The sequence below is a fragment of the Watersipora subatra genome, chromosome 9, assembly GCF_963576615.1.
Source record: "Watersipora subatra chromosome 9, tzWatSuba1.1, whole genome shotgun sequence".
NCBI lineage: Eukaryota > Metazoa > Bryozoa > Gymnolaemata > Cheilostomatida > Watersiporidae > Watersipora > Watersipora subatra.
This window is the reverse complement of record NC_088716.1, coordinates 30415393-30439337: the sequence shown is the minus strand read 5'-3', so window position 1 is coordinate 30439337 and position 23945 is coordinate 30415393. Positions and strand designations below refer to the sequence as shown.

General features: G+C 36.2%; 2 protein-coding genes across 2 annotated transcripts in view; both read right to left on the bottom strand.

Annotated features, from left to right (window-relative positions):
* LOC137404075 (uncharacterized) overlaps positions 1–23945 on the bottom strand; it is a 47386-nt gene that overhangs the window by 5901 nt on the left and 17540 nt on the right. The window contains exons 6-8 of the mRNA XM_068090232.1: positions 9166–9282; positions 3140–3199; positions 603–671 (exon numbers count right to left, since the gene is read on the bottom strand). Of these exons, the coding sequence (XP_067946333.1) occupies positions 603–671; positions 3140–3199; positions 9166–9282 (246 nt within the window). The remainder of the gene's footprint in view (positions 1–602; positions 672–3139; positions 3200–9165; positions 9283–23945) is intronic.
* Positions 16573–21966, bottom strand: LOC137404076 (uncharacterized). The gene is given in 4 exon segments (XM_068090233.1): positions 16573–19989; positions 19991–20033; positions 20597–20939; positions 21096–21966. Coding segments are annotated over 4 exon segments (4674 nt in total).

The window sequence follows — 23945 nt, the reverse complement described above, 5'->3', positions numbered from 1 at the left end:
TCTTACCATAAACTGCACTAGTCTTCTAGGTATCCAAAATTTTAAAACAAAAAATTGGAGGTACGAAACACTGTTATAGTATTCGAGCACCTGTGGAGCCAAACCATGTGATGGAGAAGTATCTACAGCACTCCGATGTTTCAAGAAACTTTGGACAGCAGATGCTAAAAATGATTTCATCTGGTTGCACTATTAATGGGTCAAATGACACGCAATATTGATGAATTAATATAATGAGGTCATAACAAGTTGAGGTCTGACCAAACCTACTTTGCTCAAGTCTGATCACTTCAATATTCTTTCTCACCATGAGATGCATGAGCTGTTATTAATAATCGTCATGGCAACAGTAAATATTGGGTTGAAATTAAACAGCTTTCTTTGGGACTTCCTTTAAACTCTTTCTCTCCATTCACGAAACAATTTATACTATAACTGAAAAAAGAACCTAAGACTTAATTTCTAAAACAAGAATATAACAACCAAAAGGCATAAAGTAAAGCTAAAAATAAGGACAATTAGTAAGTAAAAATAGTTCAACAGAGAAAAGGTCACGAGAGATGGTTAGCAGGTAAAATGATATAATAAATGTAAAAGCTCACCACAACCTGCTGATTAATCTCAACTATTTGATCTCCGGGCTCTAGTTTGCTGACGCCGTCACACGCTGTCTGCAAATATGACCATAATATTGAACAAAGTTGAAAACTCTACTTTATGTAGGAATTGTCTCCTCCTAAATTAGCCATCCTAGACTACTTACCAATATAGGGGGGTGAAATACGGCTATATGTACACGATTTGATGAATTTACAATGTTATATGTGGTTATGCAGCAATGATTGTTATATACATGTTGATGTACAGAACTCAGTGCTGCAGATAAAGCTGTCAAGCATTTGTTGAGTACGACATATAATTATATAACGACATTTAGTTCCTTTAATTATACATGCATGGATGTATATTAGGATATAGATATATGCATGTACAAATACACACATGCAGGCATACACATTTATAAACATATGCATACGAACACGTGCACACAAACGCACTGAAATTCTGAATAATTGTGCACCTACTTATTATCTGTGCTTTATTGGCACACCTGACTATCTCTCGATACGTATGATACACTAATCACAAGCAATAGATATTAACTACCTGGCAATGCCCAGGTAATAATAAAGTCTTTGGACAAAAACTTTATTTGTAGTTAACATATAACCACATTTGCCATTCTACCTTTCAAACTACATATCATGAAAAAAGTGTTTTGTGTAGTTGAAATAAATTAAGATAGAAAATAAAAACAACTGTAAAGGTTTTCAAACTTTGTTAAACAACTGTAACTTTCAAACTTCATTACTTGAAAGAAGAGTTTTGTTGAAATAAATAAGGAGGAAGAATAAAAATGTAAAGTTGTTTAAATGTAATTGTGAAATTATTAGCAAGTAATGGCTAAATATAGTTTGTTTTGCTACGATAACAATGAAAAATTATTTGGTATACAATTATATAATTTTAGTTCGTTTCAGCATACTTGCCAAGTAGTTGAGAGAAAAAAGCGTGAGATGTAGTAGTTTAATCTGAAGCCTAGATTTATTTGTGAAGTTTTTTTTTCTTCATCTGTACCTACATAGGAGTCCCTTCCACATATTTATTCAAAGTTCAGGTACTCTATTATCGATGAGAGGTCATGGTCGTTTGCCAATGATATGTCACAGTTTCATGTATAGTCTTTGTTTATTGATGAAAAACTGTAGAGCAAATCGTTAGACATCAATGTTGCTAAACCTAAATAGCCCAGGTTTAATGGCAAGCATACGGTTTAATAGTGGTCTGTTTCATTGTTGCTAACTTTGTATGATGATGAAGGCTTACAACTAGTAAACAAAGGGAAAACGACAAGTAAAAAACTTAAACCACTACTTTTATTGAAAAAGCTGGAGGAAAACGAGAGATTTTGTGCAAAAGGGAGACGGACTTAAAAAACTGGAGGGTTCCGGCCAAACCGGGAGACTTGGCAAGTATGCGTTTCAGTGTTGGCATGCAAACATTGGCATGCCAATTTTCGGGTGCCAGTGTTGGTATGCAAAAATATTGTATTATTATATCGAAACTATTAGATGTACATAGAGTGGTATAGAAACTCATATTATCCAATACAATCACCTGCTAAACAAATTGGCCCTAACGAAAAAAAAGTTGTAAAAACATTGTGTTGCAAATACGTATACCAAAATATTTCTTAACAGGGGCAGCGTAATGCATGGGCGCAAGGCTAAAATAATTAGCGTGTGCATACGCTATACAGTATATGATAGTGCCTTTGAACAATATGCCATGTTTAGCTCAGGAGTAGATTCTAAACTTGGGGTTGGAATCTCCGTGAGTTCACATCTATTTTTAATACCAAATGTTTAAATTTTAATATCAAGATTTTAATAACTATAGCTGGACATACACAGATACATATACACAACTCTGAGAAATAGATATATACATTGTATACACATATATATACTTATCTATATATAACATATATCTAGTAACTAAAAGCATATAAAAAATAACTCTACACTAAAATGAGGGAACGAGTTATCTTCCAATTGCAGACAGGTTAGGAGTTATCTTATCAGTCACGCTAAATCACATTCCTGAGCCCATTCCTAGCATTTTGGTACAGATTTTCATTTTAGTCAAACCTTGTCTGAGGAGCGCATTGCACAAAACAGATTTCTAGTGCTTTTACTGAGAATTTACTTTAATCCTAATATTTCTCCTATTACATACATACATACGTGTATGTACCGTAATAGAGGAAATATTAAATATGTATGTATATCTATATATGCATATATACATATACACACACTACAAACTATATAGTGTATACCATAAACCATATAGTTTATACTACAAACTTGCTAAGAACTCGACTGTTGGTGCACCCTAGACATAGTGCTGATAACATAACATCCATGTCTATGTTCTTACACTCAGTCACACTCAGCTCAGCACTGAAAAGTCTAGCAAATGTATTTTAATAACATCAAGAGACAAAACATTTTCATATATTGATCTACACAAAATAGATTCGTATTTGCCTCTTTTGCCTGAGAACCTAACTCACATTGTCTCTTATCAGCTCAATAGTATGAACACCTTGCTGACTGGAATGCAGGTGTAGCCCCTACAAAAGAGAAAACTATTTGCTGTCTCAAGAAACAATATCACTTTCTAAAATTGATGAAATTTACATTTTTATACGATATTCACGGTACATCACAAACCATTACAGTCAAACCAGTGCAGTTAAATCGGTTAGACCAGTTAAATCTCAACTGAAATCAGTCTTTCTACATCAACATTGAGTCGGTGTTTGTTTCGACACACAATGTCATTTTTACTATACATACGATGTCAGAAATTTTATAATGTACAAATGTACAAATCATATATAAAACTTGAAAACAACTATTCGATACAATGTACCTATATATTAGGTTAATCTAAAACATGTTTATTATGTGATAGGGGTAAGTTACACCAGATATCTATATCATTTACTCTACCACAGAACTTAGGTTTTGCCGAGTATACACGTCTGTTCACGCGTCTCTAACGCTACGTTACAATAAAAATATCATTTTACTGATTTTCACATTATCAACACTTTGGAGCCTGGTCCCGAGATAAATCCGAGAAATTGTTTTCTCATCTGATTCTATTCCGGAGTAAACTCAATTGTGTAGTTTCTCTTTGTACCCAGCTGTGCAGTTTGTTTTTGTACCCAGCTGTGTAGTTTCTCTTTGTACCCAGCTGTGTAGTTTCTCTTTGTCTTTTGCACTTCTTGTTAATGTAGGATTATGATTAATTTAGTTTTGACATACAGTGGAATTTCAGTTCTCGAACGCGCCGGCTCTCAACCAATTTGGTTTTTGACCTAAAAAAATTAAGATTTGTTTGTCTCGGATCTCGAACATAAATTTGGTTTGCGACCGAACCAGAGCATGCGCCTTTGAATTAAATGTTCCGAACAGCTCCAAAAACAGCATGGAAACATTCGTTAAAGGTTGACTTGCAACAAAATTCACATTACCGTTAATTGATATAAAAAGATTCACCATGTCTTACTCTGTTGTGTTGTAGGTGCAAAATATGGGGAAAGGTGATTACAAGCTCTTAAAAGGTAAAAAACGAACAGAAAATCGAAGCCACACAAGACCGCCGTAGTTGGATTCCCTTTTCAAAACGGCTCAAATGTGATGTAGTTGTGAGAGATGGTTTCTGTTTACACTTTCTTGCAACCTTATTCGTCGAAATATTTTCACAAATATACTTCACGCATTCAATAAAACTATGTCTATTGTTCTTACGCATCTGTTTTATCTTCATTGTAATGCTGTCATTTTTAGCACTGATATCTTATAACTTACCGTAAAAAATCATTAAACTTTTTAACCTTAGCTCGAAGGAGTACATATCATTGTCTGATAATCATGACGAGCCTGTTGGTCACCTGTGATAATCGAAAAGTGCTGCAAAAATTATTTGCGAAGTATTGAGTCACATGATCAGAGAACGACTTGACGATTGAATAACGCCGAACCAAAACTGTAAAGTAGCGAGCATCGATATTTGATACGGGGTCTTCGATAAAACCCAAAGTGTTTGTCATAAACTAGTACTACGATAAGTTTTATATTGAGCTTTGAATTAGCCTTTCAATTGACGTGAGAACATACGTGACAAGACGATAACCAAATTTTGTGGTTACGTCATCGAAATAAAGAGATTCCAATTTACGCCGGCTTTTCGTTTTTGAGCTTTTAAGAGCTTGTGATCACATTTCCACATATTTGGCACTTACAACACAACAGAGTAAGACATGGTGAATTTTTGGATACCAAATAACTGTAATGTGAATTTTGTTGCAAGTCAACCTTTAACAAAGGGAGAAGCAAGTTATGCTTCATAAATTCTTTACAAAAAAGGGATCGTCTGGCATGACGTCCCTCAACCAAGAGATTTGCTAGGGAGACAACTCCTCCGGTCGAGTTACCCTCAATAGTTTTGGACGAAGATTTTCCTTCAAAGATGTGAAGTAATCGTGCAATTGCTGTTTATATTATTTTTCAGATGAGTTCTGATGTAACTGATCAGTTGCAATTTTTACTGTTTCATTATCAATTTTTGCAGTTTTTGGTATTGTATCTTCAACTAGAATGTTTTCCAGGCCCATATTCCCTGTGGCAGTTTGTCAGCTGAGCCGTCCCAACTTTTTAATGATTTTCGGCGGCTAAATACTAGGAATTGCAGTCTAATCTCATTCACTTGAATTTCCAAAAACTAACTTACTAGCAAATAGCGTTCTATAGTGTCTCGTGGTGATCTCGCCAAATGAGTGATCTTGTGACACTTCGTTAAGACTTGGAAACTGAACTTTATTGCATATAGTGGGGGTGTGAAAAAGACTTCCAAACTTGCAATTTCCTTATCATAACACAACCGAATCAAAACATTGATAAGGAGCACTATGGGGCAGGTTCGTCTAAATAATCTTCTAATATTACACATACATAAAGATGTTGAAATAGATGCAGATTCAGTTGTGAAAGATTCTGCCAGGTACACATTGACAGAAAGAGAGCTATTACAATAAAGATGTAATAGCTCTTGTTCTGTCAATGTCCCTTACAGAAATCTGTAGTGTCATGAGTTTTATATCGTTTGTTGAATAAAAAAAGGTTTTGCCTACCACAAACAATATATTTATGTAGATTTTGATGCTTACAATTGATTGCATTTACGCATACTTTGAGGGTTGTTGATGCTTAAAAGGTCCAGATCTTTGGGGTGCTGCCCCAAACCCAGTTGGAGGGCTTACACCGCCACCAAACTTCCAGGTGTTTATAAGAAGTCGCCTAAGATTTGCAGCCGCCCCAACTTGCAACCATGGAATACAGGCCTGAAGTTTTCGATGTTATAAGAGCAAAACATACGAAATATTTACTTTTTTGTTTTCTCTTCTCATCATCATAGATAGAAAAACTTTCATTACAAATAAACACAATCTATATTTACCCGCTTTTATTTTTAGTATGTAATATACAGTACAGTTTATGATGTAAAATGTTAACAAAATACTAAGTAGATAATCATTCAAAGTTTCAACTGTTTATTGGACGATTCATATCTCGAGGTGAGAAGTTGATGGCTGACTGTGAAATGTTATTTTAATCAAGCTTTTACAAAGGCTCTGCGCATATAAAACTGAGCAGCGATAATACATAGTAAATGGTGTGAAGTTTTTCAGCAAGCCTAGTTGAAGCTGGTTCACAATATATCCCCGTATATTGGTGTTAATCACACAATACTTCGGTGTTTGTCTCTAATAACAATATTCAGACTATCACAAACCCATTCATGTTTACACCAGTAAATAGTCCGTAGCATAGTGTTCTCATTATACAATGTGGTGATGGAAATACTAGTCCCGCAGCAACTGTTTTCATGTCTCTAATAATTACATCAATTTTTGAAGTGACTGTTTAAAGATTAACTTTGACAAAACTTTAGTATAATTATTTTATTTTAGCGATTGTCCTTCGCGTCTGAAGTCACCAGAACTCCCAGAATATTTCATGATTTAAGTCGAAAACATTAATTTGGATCACAGTTAAAGCGCTTAGAGGGAAAATGCATGAAAAAATGACATTATCAGTTGGTATAGTTGATATCAGCTGTTGTGTTCAAGTTGCAGCGTTATGTGTCTCTATTCGGTCAGTCTCTTGGCATCTATAAGTGTCATAATAGCTACAATATGTCTATAATATACGTTATAATAGTACTTTCACTTAATCTCATCGTTTGAACCACAATCTCAGTGTTTGAACCACAATCTCAGTGTTTGAACCACAATCAAGTATTGTCAATTTTGTTAATCTATAAACATCCTGACAGTCAGATCAGCTCAAACGTAAAAAAAATCGCAATTAATAGAAAAATAACCCGATACTTCTTAATAAGATTTACTAGAACTTTGTACTAGAAATACTGGATTTACTAAAATTCAACAAAGGTTGCAGCGTTATGTGTCTCTATTCTGTCTGTCTCTTTGCAACTATAAATGTCATAATAGCTACAATATGTCTATAATAGACGTCATAATAGTACTTTCACTTAATCTCAGTGTTTGAACCACAATCTCAGTGTTTGAACCACAATCAAGTATTGTCAATTTTGTTAATCTATAAACATCCTGACAGTCAGATCAGCTCAAACATCAAAAACAATCGCAAATAATAGAAAAATACCCGATACTTCTTAATAAGATTTACTAGAACTTTGTACTAGAAATACTGGATTTACTAAAATTCAACAAAGGTTGCAGCGTTATGTGTCTCTATTCTGTCTGTCTCTTTGCAACTATAAATGTCATAATAGCTACAATATGTCTATAATAGACGTCATAATAGTACTTTCACTTAATCTCAGTGTTTGAACCACAATCTCAGTGTTTGAACCACAATCAAGTATTGTCAATTTTGTTAATCTATAAACATCCTGACAGTCAGATCAGCTCAAACATCAAAAACAATCGCAAATAATAGAAAAATACCCGATACTTCTTAATAAGATTTACTAGAACTTTGTACTAGAAATACTGGATTTACTAAAATTCAACAAAGGTTGCAGCGTTATGTGTCTCTATTCTGTCTGTCTCCTTGCAACTATAAATGTCATAATAGCTACAATATGTCTATAATAGACGTCATAATAGTACTTTCACTTAATCTCAGTGTTTGAACCACAATCTCAGTGTTTGAACCACAATCTCAGTGTTTGAACCACTATCAAGTATTGTCAGTTTTGTTAATCTTGAAACATCCTGACAGTCAGATCACCTCAAACATCAAAAACAATCGCAAATGATAAAAAAATACCTGATACTTTTTAATAAGATTTACTAGAACTTTGTACTAGAAATACTGGATTTACTAAAGTTCAACAAAGGTTGACTTGCAACAAAATTCACATTACATTTTTACTCTGCAGTGTTGTAGGTGCAAAATATGTGGAAATGTGATTACAAGCTATTGAAAGCTAAAAAAACGAACAATTAATCGCAGCTATTACGAAACCGCCGTAGATTGGAATCCCTTTCCATAACAGATCAAATGGAACGTAGCTAAACACAATGGCTTCTGTTTACACTTTCATGCAACCTCATTCGTCGAAATATTTTCACAACTGTACATCACTCATTCGATAAAACTATGTCTATTGTCTTTACACCTCTATTTCATTGTCATTGTAATTGTAATGCTGTCACTTTGAACACTGATATCTCAAAACCAACCATAAAAATTTGTTTTATATTTTAACCTTAGCTCGAAAGAAGGCATATCATCCTCTGATAAACATGACGAGCCTGTTGGTCGTCCGAGATAGTCGAAAAATGCTACAGAAATTGCTCATGATATTTGTCAGAAAGTATGGGTCACATGATCAGATTACGACTAGATCATTAGACCAAGCTGAAACAAAACTGAAGTAGCTAGCATCTATATTTGGTACGGGCTTTACGGTAGAATGCGAAGTTTTTGTCATAAACTAGTGCTACTAAATGTTTTATATTGAGCCTTTTATTGGCCTTTCATTTCACGTGATACCATCACGTGTCAAAACATTAACCAAAATGTTTGAGTATGTCATCGAAATGAAGAGATTCCAAACTACGGCGTTTCCCTGATGGCTGCGATTAACTATTGGTTTTGGAGATTTTAAAAGCTTGCAATCACATTTCCACATATTTTGCACCTACAACGCAGCGGAGTAAGACATGGTGAACCTTTTGATACCAAATAGCTGTAATGTGAATTTTGTTGCAAGTAAACCTTTAATATAGAAAAGTCTTGGCAGTCAGACCACCTCAAACATCAAAACCAATCGATCGCAAATAATAGAAAAACGCTTATACTTTCTAATGAAATCTACTAAAATTTTGCGTAAGTTGATCGTTAGAAATTTGAAGAAATGATGAGCTATATCAATATATTAAAGCTGCAAGTATTTCAGTTTGAAACTGAAAGCTCTTTCCGTTTCATCATTGCTTCACCTTGAAACAGCTGGAAGTTATCACACGATGCTCACCAAAGGTTCATCTGGCCTTTTCCTGATTGTCACATTCTCCAAGGTGGCTGGCGTCAATATAATTGGGTTAGCGCAATTCTTTATCAGATCATCGCATCTACTCTCGACCTCTCGCAACTGCAAGTTCATTCTCAATGTGTGATATCTTTGCAAAACGGGATGCCTATTGACAACTGAAGGTGAAGGGTCAACATCATATACATTTATATGCAACCATATAGTTACACAATATGGTTTAATATAAATATGACTCCAGGAAGTATATACAACCATATAGTTACACAGTATGGTTTGATATAAAAAATACTCCAGGAAGTATAAACAACCATATAGTTACACAGTATGGTTTAATATAAATATGACTCCAGCAAGTATATACAACAATATAGTTACACAATATGGTTTAATATAAATATGATGTTAAAATACATTTGCTAGACTTTTCAGTGTTGAGCTGAGTGTGACTGAGTGTAAGAACATAGACATGGATGTTATGTTATGTTATTAGCACTATGTCTCGGGTGCACCAACAGTCGAGTTCATAGCAAGTTTGTAGTATAAACTATATGGTTTATGGTATAAACTATGTAGTTTATGGTATAAACTATATAGTTTGTAGTGTGTGTATATGTATATATGCATATATAAATATACATATATATTTAATATTTCCTCTATTACGGTAATATAAATACGGTAATATAGATATGACTCCAGGAAGGATATACAACCATATAGTTACACAGTATGGTTTAATATAAATAATACTCCAGGAAGTATAAACAACCATATAGTTACACAATATGGTTTAATATAAATATCACTCCAGAAGGTATATACAACCATATAGTAACACAATATGGTTTAATATGAATATGACTCCAGAAGGTATATACAACCATATAGATACACAATATGGTTTAATACAAATAAGACACCAGGGGTTATATAAAACCATATAGTTACACAATATGGTTTAATAAAAATATTACTCCAGGAAGTATATACAACCATATAGTCACACAGTATGGTCTAGTACAAATATGACTCCAGGAAATATATACAACCATATAGTCACACAGTATGGTCTAGTACAAATATGACTTGAGGAAATATATACAACCAGAGAGTTATAGTTGTATACTATGGAACAAATTGGGCACATCCTTATTGATTGTACATGCCAATCTTTCATGGCTTCACGCTCAACATTGCAGGTAGCATTATGCAGATAATGCTAGATAAATGCAGATAAATGCCACACACCAGATATATGCGTGTTCATCTACATGTACATACATGAAATCCTCAATGTTTTTCTTTCATTGTCTGTTCAGGTGTGTAGTTATAACAATAAAGTTTCAGAAACAAAAAATCCACTTCGCAAAGGTTTTCATTTTGGAACCTCCCATCTCAGCGACAGTGAGCTTACCCATTAGACTATGCATCCAACCTAACATAGGGATGAATAATAGTGAAGAAATTCATTGTATCGGTTAAAATACTAACATTTAGAGCACTTGCGATTAATAACTAGCACAGTCTATCATTACACGCAAAGTACCGATTATAAAGCTGGCTTCAAACGTGACTATTGTTTTTGTAAAGTTTTATACAACAAGTTTACTAGGTCGGTTACTCAAATTCATTAGGTAATAAATTTATCAACCCCGCAATGCCGAGAAGTAACCTAGTCCGATAGGAAAATGTTTAATTTCACGTAGCCAACAAAACTAGTGCACTCGGTATAGATCTGTAGTAGGCACTGCAGCCTGTACAGTATGAATTACACAGAAATAAACACAGCAGAAATAAGCAAAACACCTTGATTTAAAATTTACAGTATTAAATGTTGTATAAGTTTAATAAAAATAATTTTTTGTGAAAACAATCTTTTTATCGCCTGTGCAACGCCGGCCATTCAGTAATAGACTAGAATATTACTGTAGTCTCCTGACCCAAGGTTGTTTACCCTCCATACAATCATGCTATTATTTCACACGGCTTTAGTGTAGAACTGAATTGGTTCATTACATGCTGCATGGCAGCAGTGCCAGCAGGTTATCACTGACCACTACAGAGTACAGACTTTCCCTTGCTGATACCTACTCTATGTCCTATAGAGAAGATCCTAATTGCATTAATCAATATATTGCTAGAAGAATCAATTTTAATCATTTACAACCTTCAAATGGCTTTAACTTGAATTTGTAACGCTTGCTCAAAACCTACAACTTTTTAAACCAGCTCAAATTCTTACATCATCAAATTATATGCATAATAAAGGGCAATAAGAGTACATTACTTATAGGTCATGAATTCTGCAGAAATTAGTGATGTCACAGATCTTGTTGCAATAGACAGAAGCGACAACAAAAGCTGCCTTTCCGAAGATTTCTAGTTGTTATCCTCTGTAACCAGATTGCTTACAAGCCAGTCACCACTGCCTTATTCAGATGTAAGTTTTGTACAAAGTCACAAGTTCAATGCTAATACTATTGCTGTTTACTTACAAGTTTGCTATTTAATTTCTCTTTTAAACTGAATTAGATTATTTAGGCCAAAGACTCTTCGACTCGTTAATAACTACAGTGACAAGAGATGATAACTCATGAAGATCAACTATTTTTATTTTAGATTTCGAATTGTAATCATTCGAAGATCACGACTTTGACGCTGAAGTATCATTCAAGATGATGTCATCATTCTGTCAATATCGATGTCAGAATAATTATTGCAAAATATGCAACCATAAGTATGGATGCCACCAGGATGGCACGAAAAGTAAGTGTAGATGTCAAATTTACTGCTTATTGTAGCTAGTAATCATCTGAGTTGTTACTTTGTATCCAAGCAGATCCTTGAAAAGGTTAATGGAAGACATAAAAAGTAAATTAACAAAGATGGCTTTTCTACGGATAGAATTAAGAGTCACTGATTATAATGTGGTCCCGCTAACGTGTGCAGAACTTACAACATTGTCAGCAGTTCATCCAAAGACATCTGAATTGTGTGACATTATAACTTTAATAGGCTTTTTAGTTTCAAGTGAGCTCAAATATTGCTTTCCATGCACTGAAATAAAACCATCATTTTCGGGTTTGTAATTCATGGTAGTCGTCAACGCCAAAAAATATAATATGATTAAATCTGTTTGTAAACGGTCAACTCTGTTTTCCCTTTGACAGGAAGTCTTCATGAGCTGAGAGAAGGTTTCTTCGCAAGTTCATCGAACAATTTTTATTTCTCTACACTTTCCGATCCCAGTACTTCAATCACCACTTCAACCAACTCCACCGACGCTGCAAGGCCCAGTCCCATGCAATGTTTTCGCGACTACGGAAATAAAAATAGCTTCAGGGCATACGCATTAGCACTACCCGACCATCCGACTATTGACTCTACGACAAACACTCGGACTAACTTGATGAATACTTGGACTGAATCGACTCAAACCGACCCGACTACATCTAGCTATACGCAGACTTCGACACATGCGACAGACAAAATGACTATGACAACACACATGACACCGACTTTTCGGGACTGGGCCTTGCAGCTCCTTCATACCTGTTTTATTTCATTTTTATCATTTCTCATTTACTAAATATAACTACTGTTTATCCTCTCCTAACAAGTTTGGCCTCTATCTTTCTAATCACTGTCTACATGCTCTTGATTATAAAACTGACAGTTACTTTTCGCAGAGTTCTAGCAAAAAAACTAACGAGAAAAAGCAATTTGGGCTAAAGGCTAAAAGTTCCAAGGAAATTATTTTAGCTAGTATTATTAGTTTACTTCAAAACGTAAAAATCAAAACATATCGGAATATTTGATGTTCATGAAGTTATCTTAAAAGTGTTGCAAGCATAAGAACCATGGCAAAACCTCCTAGCACTTGTCAGTATGAGACCTCATAGATCAATCTAACTGTAACTACTTCTAAACTTGTGAATATTTTCCTATTACTAACAACAGCAAGGTGTTGTTGCTAATACCGTTGTTAGAAAGTATGTACCTTTCTTTTTAGAAAGGTACATACTTTCTAAAATGGATGCGCCTTCAAAAACTTAATTGGCCAAGGTGTGACAACTCAAGCTTAAATGTGTATATTCACCACGAACAATAAATTATTTAGGATAATCTATACACTACAGCATGATATTTTCAAACCATGTTACAAATTCGCGGCTAGACACTCCATGAATGGTTAAAATCTATAAACAATTAGAGTTGCTGGCTCTCTATTTGAAAAAAGGGGAGAATAATTAGGACATAAAATTAAAGAATAATCTCCCGGCGTAGACAGTAAACATAGCTGAGCTCTAAACTTTGTTGTAACTATCATCAGGGGTTAGAATTGCACGCATTGCCAATGCATCGCAACTCTTTACAAAATTATCCAAGGTTGTCACATTTTCAAAATTCAGCATGTCGTCATAAATCACTCTTGCAGTTTCTCATTCTAATGCTGAAGTAAATGATGAAAATGACAATAATCATCTTGATTTAGACATGGTATGTATACAATTTGCATTGCAAATACGTCTATCTATAGAATAAAAAAAGTCATACATAAGGTTAAACATGTGTTATACGAGTGTGAGCTGGCTGTTATTGCTAGCCGGATTTACGGATTAATTTATTCGCGTACGCGTTCCTCCGCGAATAAAATAGTCCACGAAAATGCATGAAAAGATAAATTTCACGAAATATAACTCTGTTAATAGTATTGCCCCGTAGGAGTATATAAATCTCAGTGTTTGTCTTTTTATCTGTCACCTCCGTGTCCCATTATAGTGATGAAAATCTAGCAATAGAAAATCTGCTTCGCAAAGGATTTGATCTCGGTACCTCCAGACTTGAAAAACTAGCGATCTCAACCAATACCATAGGCGCTCCTACAACGTAAATAGTTCGTTCCAGGGATTTTACGTTATACGAACGATAAAATCCACGTGGATATTAGTGTTCCAAGATAATTTCAAAGAAACCGTTCCAAGATATTTCGAAACTTATCTCTTGGGGCATAACAAAAGAAAAAACTTGGCTTAAAGGTTGACTTGCAACAAAATTCACATTACAGTTATTTGGTATGAAAAGATTCACCATGCCTTACTCTGTTGTGTTGTAGGTGCCAAATATGTGGAAAAGTGCTTACAAGCTCTTAAAAGCTCCAAAACGAACAGAAAATAGCAGCCACACGAGACCGCCGTAGTTTGGATTCCCTTTCCAAAACGGCTCAAATGTGATGTAGTTGTGAGAGATGGTTTCTGTCTACGCTTTCATGCAACCTTATTCGTCAAAACATTTTCCCAAATATACTTCACGCATCCAATAAAACTATGTCTATTGTTCTTACACGTCTGTTTTATCGTCATCGTATATAATGCTGTCACTTTCAGCCGTGACATCTTATAACTTACCGTAAAAGTTCGTTTAATTTTTTAGCCTTTGCTTGAAGGAGTACATATAATTGTCTGATAATCATGACGAGCCTGTTGTCACTTGTGATAATCGAAAAGTGCTGCAGAAATTATTTGCGAAGTATTGGGTCACATGATTAGATTACGACTTGCCAATAAGACCAAACTGAAACAAAACTGTAAAGTAGCGAGCATCTATATTTGATACGGGGTCTTCGGTAAAACCCGAAGTGTTTGTCATAAACTAGGGCTACGATAAGTTTTTTATTGAGCTTTTTATTGGCTTTTCACTTTTCGTGAGAACAACACGTGACAAGACGATAACCACATTTCGTGGCTACGTCAGAGAAATAAGGAGATTCCAATCTACGACGGCTTTTCGTTTTTGAGTTTTTAAGAGCTTGTACTCACCTTTCTACATATTTGGCACCTACAACGCAACAGAGTAAGACATGGTGAATCTTTTGATACCAAATAACTGTAATGTGAATTTTGCTGCAAGTCAACCTTTAACTTTTTAATTGGTGGGCTGTACCGTAACTTCAATATTATTGGTTTGCATCGACAACTTTTCGATTTTCTCTGATTCACCTCACTCGTTTTATGAACCATGACTGCGGTAACTTCACAATAAAATAAGTTGATGGGAAACGCACATCTTCGACGGTCATTTACAGCAATTCACTAAACAGCAAAGCCTGTTCTGCTAAGTAAAACTAATAACAAATATTTTATACGTCTACCTGAAACCAAAACGAAAAATATTTTTATTGTTAAAAAAGCAGTACTACCTGTTCGTCGTCTATCTGTACGGAAGGATCAAAGTTAGGATAAAATATAATTTTCAATGATACTCCAACTCGTAACATTCAGGTTGATCGACCGACGCTGTAACGCCTGCACCAATAGATCGACTTCAAGCATTTACGAACATTGCGCAGCTACCCATCTTCTATTTTGTTGACACACATCACGATCTATCACGACGAACTAGAATGTCACACAAGTTGTATATATAATAAATATAACGCTATACACACGTCGTTTTTCCTCTCAAGTGCAGCGATACACGGTACCATACAAATCGATATTGAGAGCTCACCCGACGACACTTCATGTTATATGGAACTTTTTACGTAATAGGAAGAAAAAACTCCACATAAATTCTTTACGGTAACTGGAATTTACGATGTGGAAGGTATGCGTTAAGAAGCTTCTATTGTACACTATGATCGTTCAACTGACCCTAGCGATGAATGATTATAGCTACATTAATTACATTGAATAAAACATTCACACTCGAAGCACGAATTATTAACTAGCACTGGTGATCGCTACCTGTAGAGTTTTTTGGAAACTCTAAATATTGAGTTCACTCAGGATTTTAAGAGAGACGATTTCACTGGTTAAGTGTGCGGTTCACAATCTTTATTTTTACCGTGAAACCTGAAATAACATTTCAGTACCATTTCTATACCAACTTGCAAAGCACAATAATTATGAATTCAATAAAGTATAAAAAGTTACAGTACAATAGCAAGTAAAAGTACTGAACATCAAATGAAAAGTGACAAGAAACAACATAACATGGTATAATAAAATAAAATAGCATATGCAACTAACCTGTAATCTCTAATAAATAATCCTTTAGTAATTGACAATTGAATAATTAAGAGTAATTATTCAAATCTGGCTGCCTTCTACAGAAGTTAGAGAACGTCACGCTATGAGTTGAGCAAAACCTTAGCTTATGACTCAACGCCGGCAACTATCATTGGTCATCACGTATTAGGCCAATTTGACTTGGCCTCAACTCTTGGAATGCTAAACTAATAAAATTTTCCTACACTCCCATCTAAATTTCTTAAATTTATTGTAATAGGCCTTCATAGTTTTTGTTTGTTTTTGGTTTATTGATTGTTGATTAATTCACACTAAATTATGGAAAATGAATAATCTTACATGATATATAGTTGCTAATCTAAGTGCTCAGCAAAACTACTACACTGTGTACTGACCTCTGCAGAACAGTTGGTGGGTGCATGGGTAAACCTTTTTTATCAAGAAATCGGTTCCCTATTTTGATTTTTAGGTTGCGCACCAAGCCGCCTGAGCCTGAAATAGTTTCAGTCACTCTACCTAGCTTCCAATCATTTCTAGCTGCCTGGTTGTCTTTGACAATGACAATGTCTCCTTTTTTGACATTTGGTCTCGTCCTTGTCCATTTCTGACGAATTGTTATGCTGTTTAGATACTCTGTTTTCCAGAACTCTTCTGCTGCTGTTTGGACTATCTTCCACCGTTTGCTGCTATACAAATCATCTTCGGTAAAGTTTCCAGGCGGTGGTGCCAGTAATGATTGACTTTTCATGGTCAAGATATGATTAGGTGTAATCGCATGATCCTTGGGATCGCTTGTCGAGGTGGCGGTCAGGGGCCTACTGTTGATGATATTCCCTGCTTCATAGAAAAAAGTTCTTAGGGTTTTGGTGTCTAGTTTGTTTTTCAGCATGAAGGTCATTGCATTGAGTACTGCTCTAACCGAACGAATCATTCTTTCCATGGCTCCTCCTTGATGACTTGCCTCAGGTGAGTTGAATTTGAAATGAATGCGGTTCTTTAGCAAGTATTGCTTAGTTTCCTTACCGGTTATCTCTAATTGCTTTTCAATCTCATTCTTTGCTCCAACAAAATTAGTTCCATTGTCACAATATATTGTTTGAACGGGCCCTCTTAAGGCCATAAAGCATCTCAGGGCTTGTATTAAAGTGTCTGCGCTCATGCCGTCTAAGACCTTTATATGAACTGATCTAGAGTAAAGACAGGTTATCAGAAGTTCCCATCTTTTCAGCTTTGTGCGCTTGTCCTTCACATAATAAGGTCCAAAATTGCCGATTCCAATGTTTGTGAATGGAGGAGTAGCCTCCATCCTTTCTTTGGGGAGTTCTCCCATAAGTTGTGTCTCTGGTGCCTTTCTTAGTCTAGCACAGCCTACACACTGGTTAAGCACGCGCTTTACCACACCACTTCCATTTACCATCCATATTCCAGCATTTCTAATTGCTGCGAGTGTGCTTCTCCTTCCTAAATGTGATATTTGTTTATGGTAATGCACTGTCAAAAGATATGCTAGGTGAGAGTTCTTAGGAATGATGATAGGGTATTTCTGCTGATAACTCAGTGTTGAAGCACTGGCTCTCCCACCAACATGAACTATACCTTCGTCATCAATCTTAGGGTTGAGCTTGATGAGAGACTTCTCCTTCTCCTTCATAGGATAACTCTCTGCTTGCGCCATCTTTAAGATAAGCGATTCAGCTTCTTTCAGATCATTGGTTTTCAACTCTTTGTACATCCACTGTTTCTGTTTGACAAAGCTCTTTAGCAATGGTATGCTGTTCACTAGTTTCTTCCAACTACTGAATCGAGTGAATTTTCTCGTTATGCTTGGTGTGTTGAAAGTAGCCATGGTAACTAGTCTCTTTTTTCGTACTTCTGGGTCAGATTCATTAACTGTTGTGTTGACCCAATTTCGCTTATTGAAATCTAGCGCAACGGGGTCTCTGAGAAAGGAGGGCCCATTCCACCACATGTCATTATCAATGATTTCTTTAGCACTTATTCCACGAGAAGCTATGTCTGCTGGATTGAATTCTGTTAGAACGTAATTCCATTGTTTGGGTTCAGTTGTCTTCCTAATTTCACTTACCCTGTTGGCAACATTCAGATGAAACTTTCTGACATCATTGGATATGTACCCCAGAAATATTTGAGAATCACTCCAAAAAGTTTCTTTGTCTACACTAAGCTTTAACTCCTTCCTTAGCACATTGGCGAGGCGAGTTGCAGTTACAGCTCCCTGCAACTCAAGCCTAGGAATAGTGGGCTTTTTTAGTGGGGCTACTCGTGATTTGGCTAAGATCAGGTTGCACAAAATTTTTCCACTGTCATTAACCTGTTTAATATATGAGCAAGCTCCATAACCATTCAGACTTGCATCACTGAAGTGATGCAACTCAGTGCTCACTATGTTGGTTTCTGTTTTGAAACATCGTGGTATGCTCAATGCTGTTAGATTGGTTATTTCAGTTCTCCAATCTTCCCATTTTTGTTTGTCATCCGGACACATGAGTTGGTCCCATAGTTGTTCTGAGGCAACTACTTTCTGGAGAATTTGCTTTCCTTTCAAAACCAAAGGTGAAATGAGCCCCATAGGGTCGTAAATTTGAGCTATGGTTGAGAGTGCGCCTCTTTTAGTTGATGGTTTGTTTTGTTGTTCTGGGATGCCAAAGTGAAAGGTGTCAGTCTCTAAGCACCATTTCATTCCAAGCGTTCGTGCACTAGAAAGTGTTTCGGTGAGTAAGTCTATAGCTTTAGTAGATTCACCACGCTCAGAAATAGGTACTGTGGCTAGTACTTCTTTGTTATTAGAGAGAAATTTGTGCAGTCTTATGTTCCCTTTTGAGCACATTTTTCTTGAGGCTGTGATTAGGCCTTCAGCACCTTCAGCAGTAGCAACGCTCGTTACACCATCGTCGACGTAAAATTCATTCTGTAGAAACTTTGAGGCAAGTGGTGAGAGGGACTTGTAGTCATTGGCTAACCTTCGTAATCCAAAGGTTGCCACACCTGGTGATGATGTTGCACCAAACAGGTGGACATTCATTTTAAACTCTTTGACCTCACCCCCATCATTCATCCACAGAAATCGTAAGTAGTCTCTGTGCTCCGGAACTACCAGAAAGTTGTAGTACATTTGCTGAATGTCGCATGTTACTGCTACAGGCTCTCGTCGAAATCTGATTAGTATGCCAAGTAAGGAGTTGATGTGATCTGGTCCAGGTAACAGCATGTCATTTAATGAGACTCTATCGAACTTGGAACTAGCGTCAAAGACCACGCGAAGTTTTCTTTTCTGTTTATGTGTGACACCAAAATGAGGTATGTACCATACTTGAGCCTCCGCAGCAGCCGATGTTGCCTCTTCAGCATGCCCTGCCTTGATCAGGTTGTTCATAAATGTTGTGTATTCGCATTTGTATTCGAAATCTTTGGAGAACTTTCTCAGCAAGATGTGTAGACGATGTTCAGCTTGTTTCTTGTTATTGGGTAATATAGGTAATGGTGATTTGAATGGCAAAGGCATGACATAATTTCCAGCTGAATTCTGCTGAGTTGATGTCTCTAAAATTTTTGTAAATTTGACATCGTTGGACGAATCCTCATTTGTGTGTTGGAAGTCTCTTTCCAGGATATTTAGCAACCGTACATCTTTGGACGTGTCTGCTTTATAGGCTGTTTTTCTAGATTTGTAGATGGTTTCTAGTAAACCTCCACACATAGTCCACCCAAATAGCGTTCTTACTCCATAGGCTTTGCCCATTTTTCCATTAACTGCTGGTCTTGTTTCTAAAGGCTGAATTACTTCGGTGGAGTTCATTCCTATTAGAAGTCCAACTGGTATGTCCATCAAGGGTGGGAATTGTGTTGCTATTTTATTTAGGTGGTCTAGTCTAGCAGCCTTTTCTTTAGTGGGTAACTGATTTCTGTCACAATATATGTATTCACGCTTGTAGGCACTAATATGTGCATAGCTATTTGTTAAATAACCACACAGCATAATGTCGTCAAATCTTTCGATGTCTTCAGTTACTGGTCCGTTAATGGTGTGTATAGGGACGTTTTTCTCTGTTTCACTAGTTCTCGCTTTTAATGTTGCTACTACATCCTTTGATACATAACATGCGTCCGACATGTTGTCAAGAAGAGCGTAAACTAGCATTTCACAACCTGCGCCTGCTGAGATATAAACAGGTACAGCCATGCTAGTTAAATTGTTCGCTTCTGTTATTTGACATTTCAGTACCTTAGTGGTACTGTGAGCTTTCATTGTTTTTTGTGGCTTTGTTTCAGCATCAGCCCGATTAGATCCACCAGTGTTTGAAGTTGCCTTGCCATACTGGTAGTTGGAGTCGTGATTAGCCGTAGCATGTCCTTTTTTACACTTCATACAACTTATCTTCTTATCACAATCCTTCGATCGATGGCCATGCCTTAAACATTTGAAACATAGTCCATTCTTTCGAATAAGTTCTTCCTTTTCTGGTTTGGACCTTTTTTGGAGACGGTAACAGTCTGCAGTGTTGTGGTTAGTTGATTTGCAACAAATACATTCCTTCTTTTGTTCAATGGAAGCTGCAAAACTTTTAATGGCTCTGTTTTTTGTGCTAAGTTTATCACTCTGATTATGTTTGCTTGGTTTATGACTAAGTGATATCATTGTTTGTGATATTGGAAATGTCATGATGTGAGCTTCTTCATTGATAAATTCTGCAAATTCTTTGAAGTCTGGATAGGTTTTGTTAGCCGAATCAGCTTTTGCTACTGCTTTTATCCATTAAAGCCCTAGCCACTCAGGAAGCTTTTGCACCATCCTTTCATTTTCAATGCAATCGTTGAGAACTTGCAGCATTTTAACAGACTGCATGGCACTCCTTAAGTGACTCAAAAAATCTCCAAAGTCTCTCAGGCCTAGCCCATCTTTGGAAACAATTTTTGGCCACTTATCCAGCTTCATTCTGAAAGACCGAGCTATGTTTTGTTCATTTCCATACCGGCTTTTTAAAGTTGTTCTAGCTGCCAGATAGGCATCATTTGTGTTTGTGCTGAAATGTCCTTCAACACACAACTTGGCTTCTCCTTTCAGAAATCTTTTGAGATGTCGAAGTCTGTAGCTACCCTCTATATGTTCAGCACAAAAGTAGGAATCCAGGTCTACTTTCCAATCATTGAATTCTAAGACATTTCCTTCAAATACACTGGGTTCTACGGATTTATGTGAATTTCCAAATGTTGCTGTCAGGCAGGCTGCTAGTTGTTCTACAACTGATAGTTCTGACTTTGTGGTGTCAGAAGTAGCCATGGTACTTTTTGACTTATCTGGTAGAGCTCTGGTTGGGTTTCTTCTGCTCTGATCATTCACACCTATCTGCTCAGTAATTCTAGCTACTTCTCTGCATGATTGTGCTTGTTCTTGTTTTATTCTGGTTGTGTTGTGTCTGTCTCCTTCAATAGATGGCAACTCAGGTTCCTTTGTTTGGTTGACAGCTCTGTTAATTTGTTCTACGCTATGCATTACAGAGGATGTTGAAGAATAGTTAGAGCTAGATTCTCTCTCTCTTACCATCTCCTCAAACAGCCTTGCTTGTTCTTCTATTTTTCTGTTGGCTTCAGCAATTTTCTGTTGAGCTTCCCGCAGTTGCAATTCTTCAAGCGTCTCCATGTGTTCCTCTACTGAATCTTTCAGAGAATTAGCTGTGATCACAAGGCCATCATACATGGGCTTTATTGTTTCTATCATTTTATTTGATGCCATATCAGTACTAGATAGAGCGACTAACTCATTATACATATCATGAGTCTCGATAATTCTAGCATCAACGTTGTCACAAATTTCATACAATGTGTCAATAGAAGTTTCTCTTATTACATTATGCTGGACCTTATAAGTTTGTACTGAACCATGATTTGTTTGGTTAGTTTAAGGTTTAACTCAGAAATTCGGCTTTCTCTCCCAATGTTAGAAAGTTTTACCTTTCGTCGCAAGCGCATGCTTTCGCCGACTACACTGGAAGTGAGAGCGCTATTGAATTCCCTATCATTATTTGAATTGGCTATTTCCTGCGTTTTATTAGAAGTCAAGTTTTCATTACTGTCATCTATTGAATCTATGTTTAGCATATCATTATGCACACCATCAGTGTCGTCAGTATGTGGCATCGCGGAAGCGTCCCCAACCTCAGACATGCTGACGTAAATGGCCAAAAGCGCGCTGTTTAAAGAAATCGCCGACGTGAGTCACAAGCTACAGGTTGCCAGAAGATAGGTACATATATAGCAAAGTTAAAATGAAAACTGCATGACAATAATGCCTAAATCCAGAATAACCAATTGTATGTATATTAGTAAAATGTTAGTTTAAATTAATGGTTCTATCCAGATACTCACAGTTGACTTTTGCTAAGATGTAATGCAGATCCTGATGTCTAAAACGTAAATGAGTTAATCTTAGTGTTTGTAGTTCAGCTCAAGTGGTTTTTTTCACTTTGGCTGTATGTTTCTGGTGCACCTCACGTGTTGTCTACACTGTTAAGTGGATGGAGTTATCTTTTCTTGCAGTTCGAGAACAGCTCTTATGTTGTCTACACTGTGGCTGACTAAAGTTATCTTCTCTTTATAAATTCGGAACAGCTCTTGTGTTGCCTACACTGTGGCTGACTAAAGTTATCTTTCCGTTATAGGTCCGGAACAGCTCTTGTGTTGTCTACACTGTGGCTGACTGGATTCATCTTGTCTTTATAGGTCCAGAACAGCTCTTGTGTTGCCTACACTGTGGCTGACTGGAGTTATCTTTTCTTTATTGGTCCGAAACAGCTCTTGTGTTGTCTACACTGAGGCTGACTGGATTATCAATTGTCCTCACAGTTGATTAGAGGAAGGTTTCACTGTAGACTTTTTTGGAAACTCTAGATATTGAGTTCACTCAGGATTTTAATAGAGACGATTTCACTGGTTAAGTGTGCGGTTCACAAACTTTATTTTTACCGTGAAACCTGAAATAACATTTCAGTACCATTTCTATACCAACTTGCAAAGCACAATAATTATGAATGCAATAAAGTATGAAAAGTTACAGTACAATAGCAAGTAAAAGTACTGAACATCAAATGAAAAGTGACAAGAAACAACATAACATGGTATAATAAAATAAAATAGCATATGCAACTAACCTGTAATCTCTAATAAATAATCCTTTAGTAATTGACAATTGAATAATTAAGAGTAATTATTCAAATCTGGCTGCCTTCTACAGAAGTTAGAGAACGTCACGCTATGAGTTGAGCAAAACCTTAGCTTATGACTCAACGCCGGCAACTATCATTGGTCATCACGTATTAGGCCAATTTGACTTGGCCTCAACTCTTGGAATGCTAAACTAATAAAATTTTCCTACACTACCCGTAACGAATAAATTTCCTTTGTTTTGTGTCTCACGGTCTTATTAGCTCTAAACAGCAACAACACTGGTGTAAATAAAGTTTACACCTATCTGTATCAAAGTTGTAATGGTTAATGTTGTAGCCTATATGTTTATTAAAAATAAATATTTTGCGCAAGAACGTTTTTCAATGTCTGCGCAACGCTGGACATTCATCTAACAGATTACAATATTACTGTAGTCTCCTGACCCAAGCTTGTTTAGCCTCCATACAATCATGCTATTATTTCACACGGCTTTAGTGTAGAACGTAATTGGTTGATTACATGCTGCATGGCAGCAGTGCCAGCAGGTTA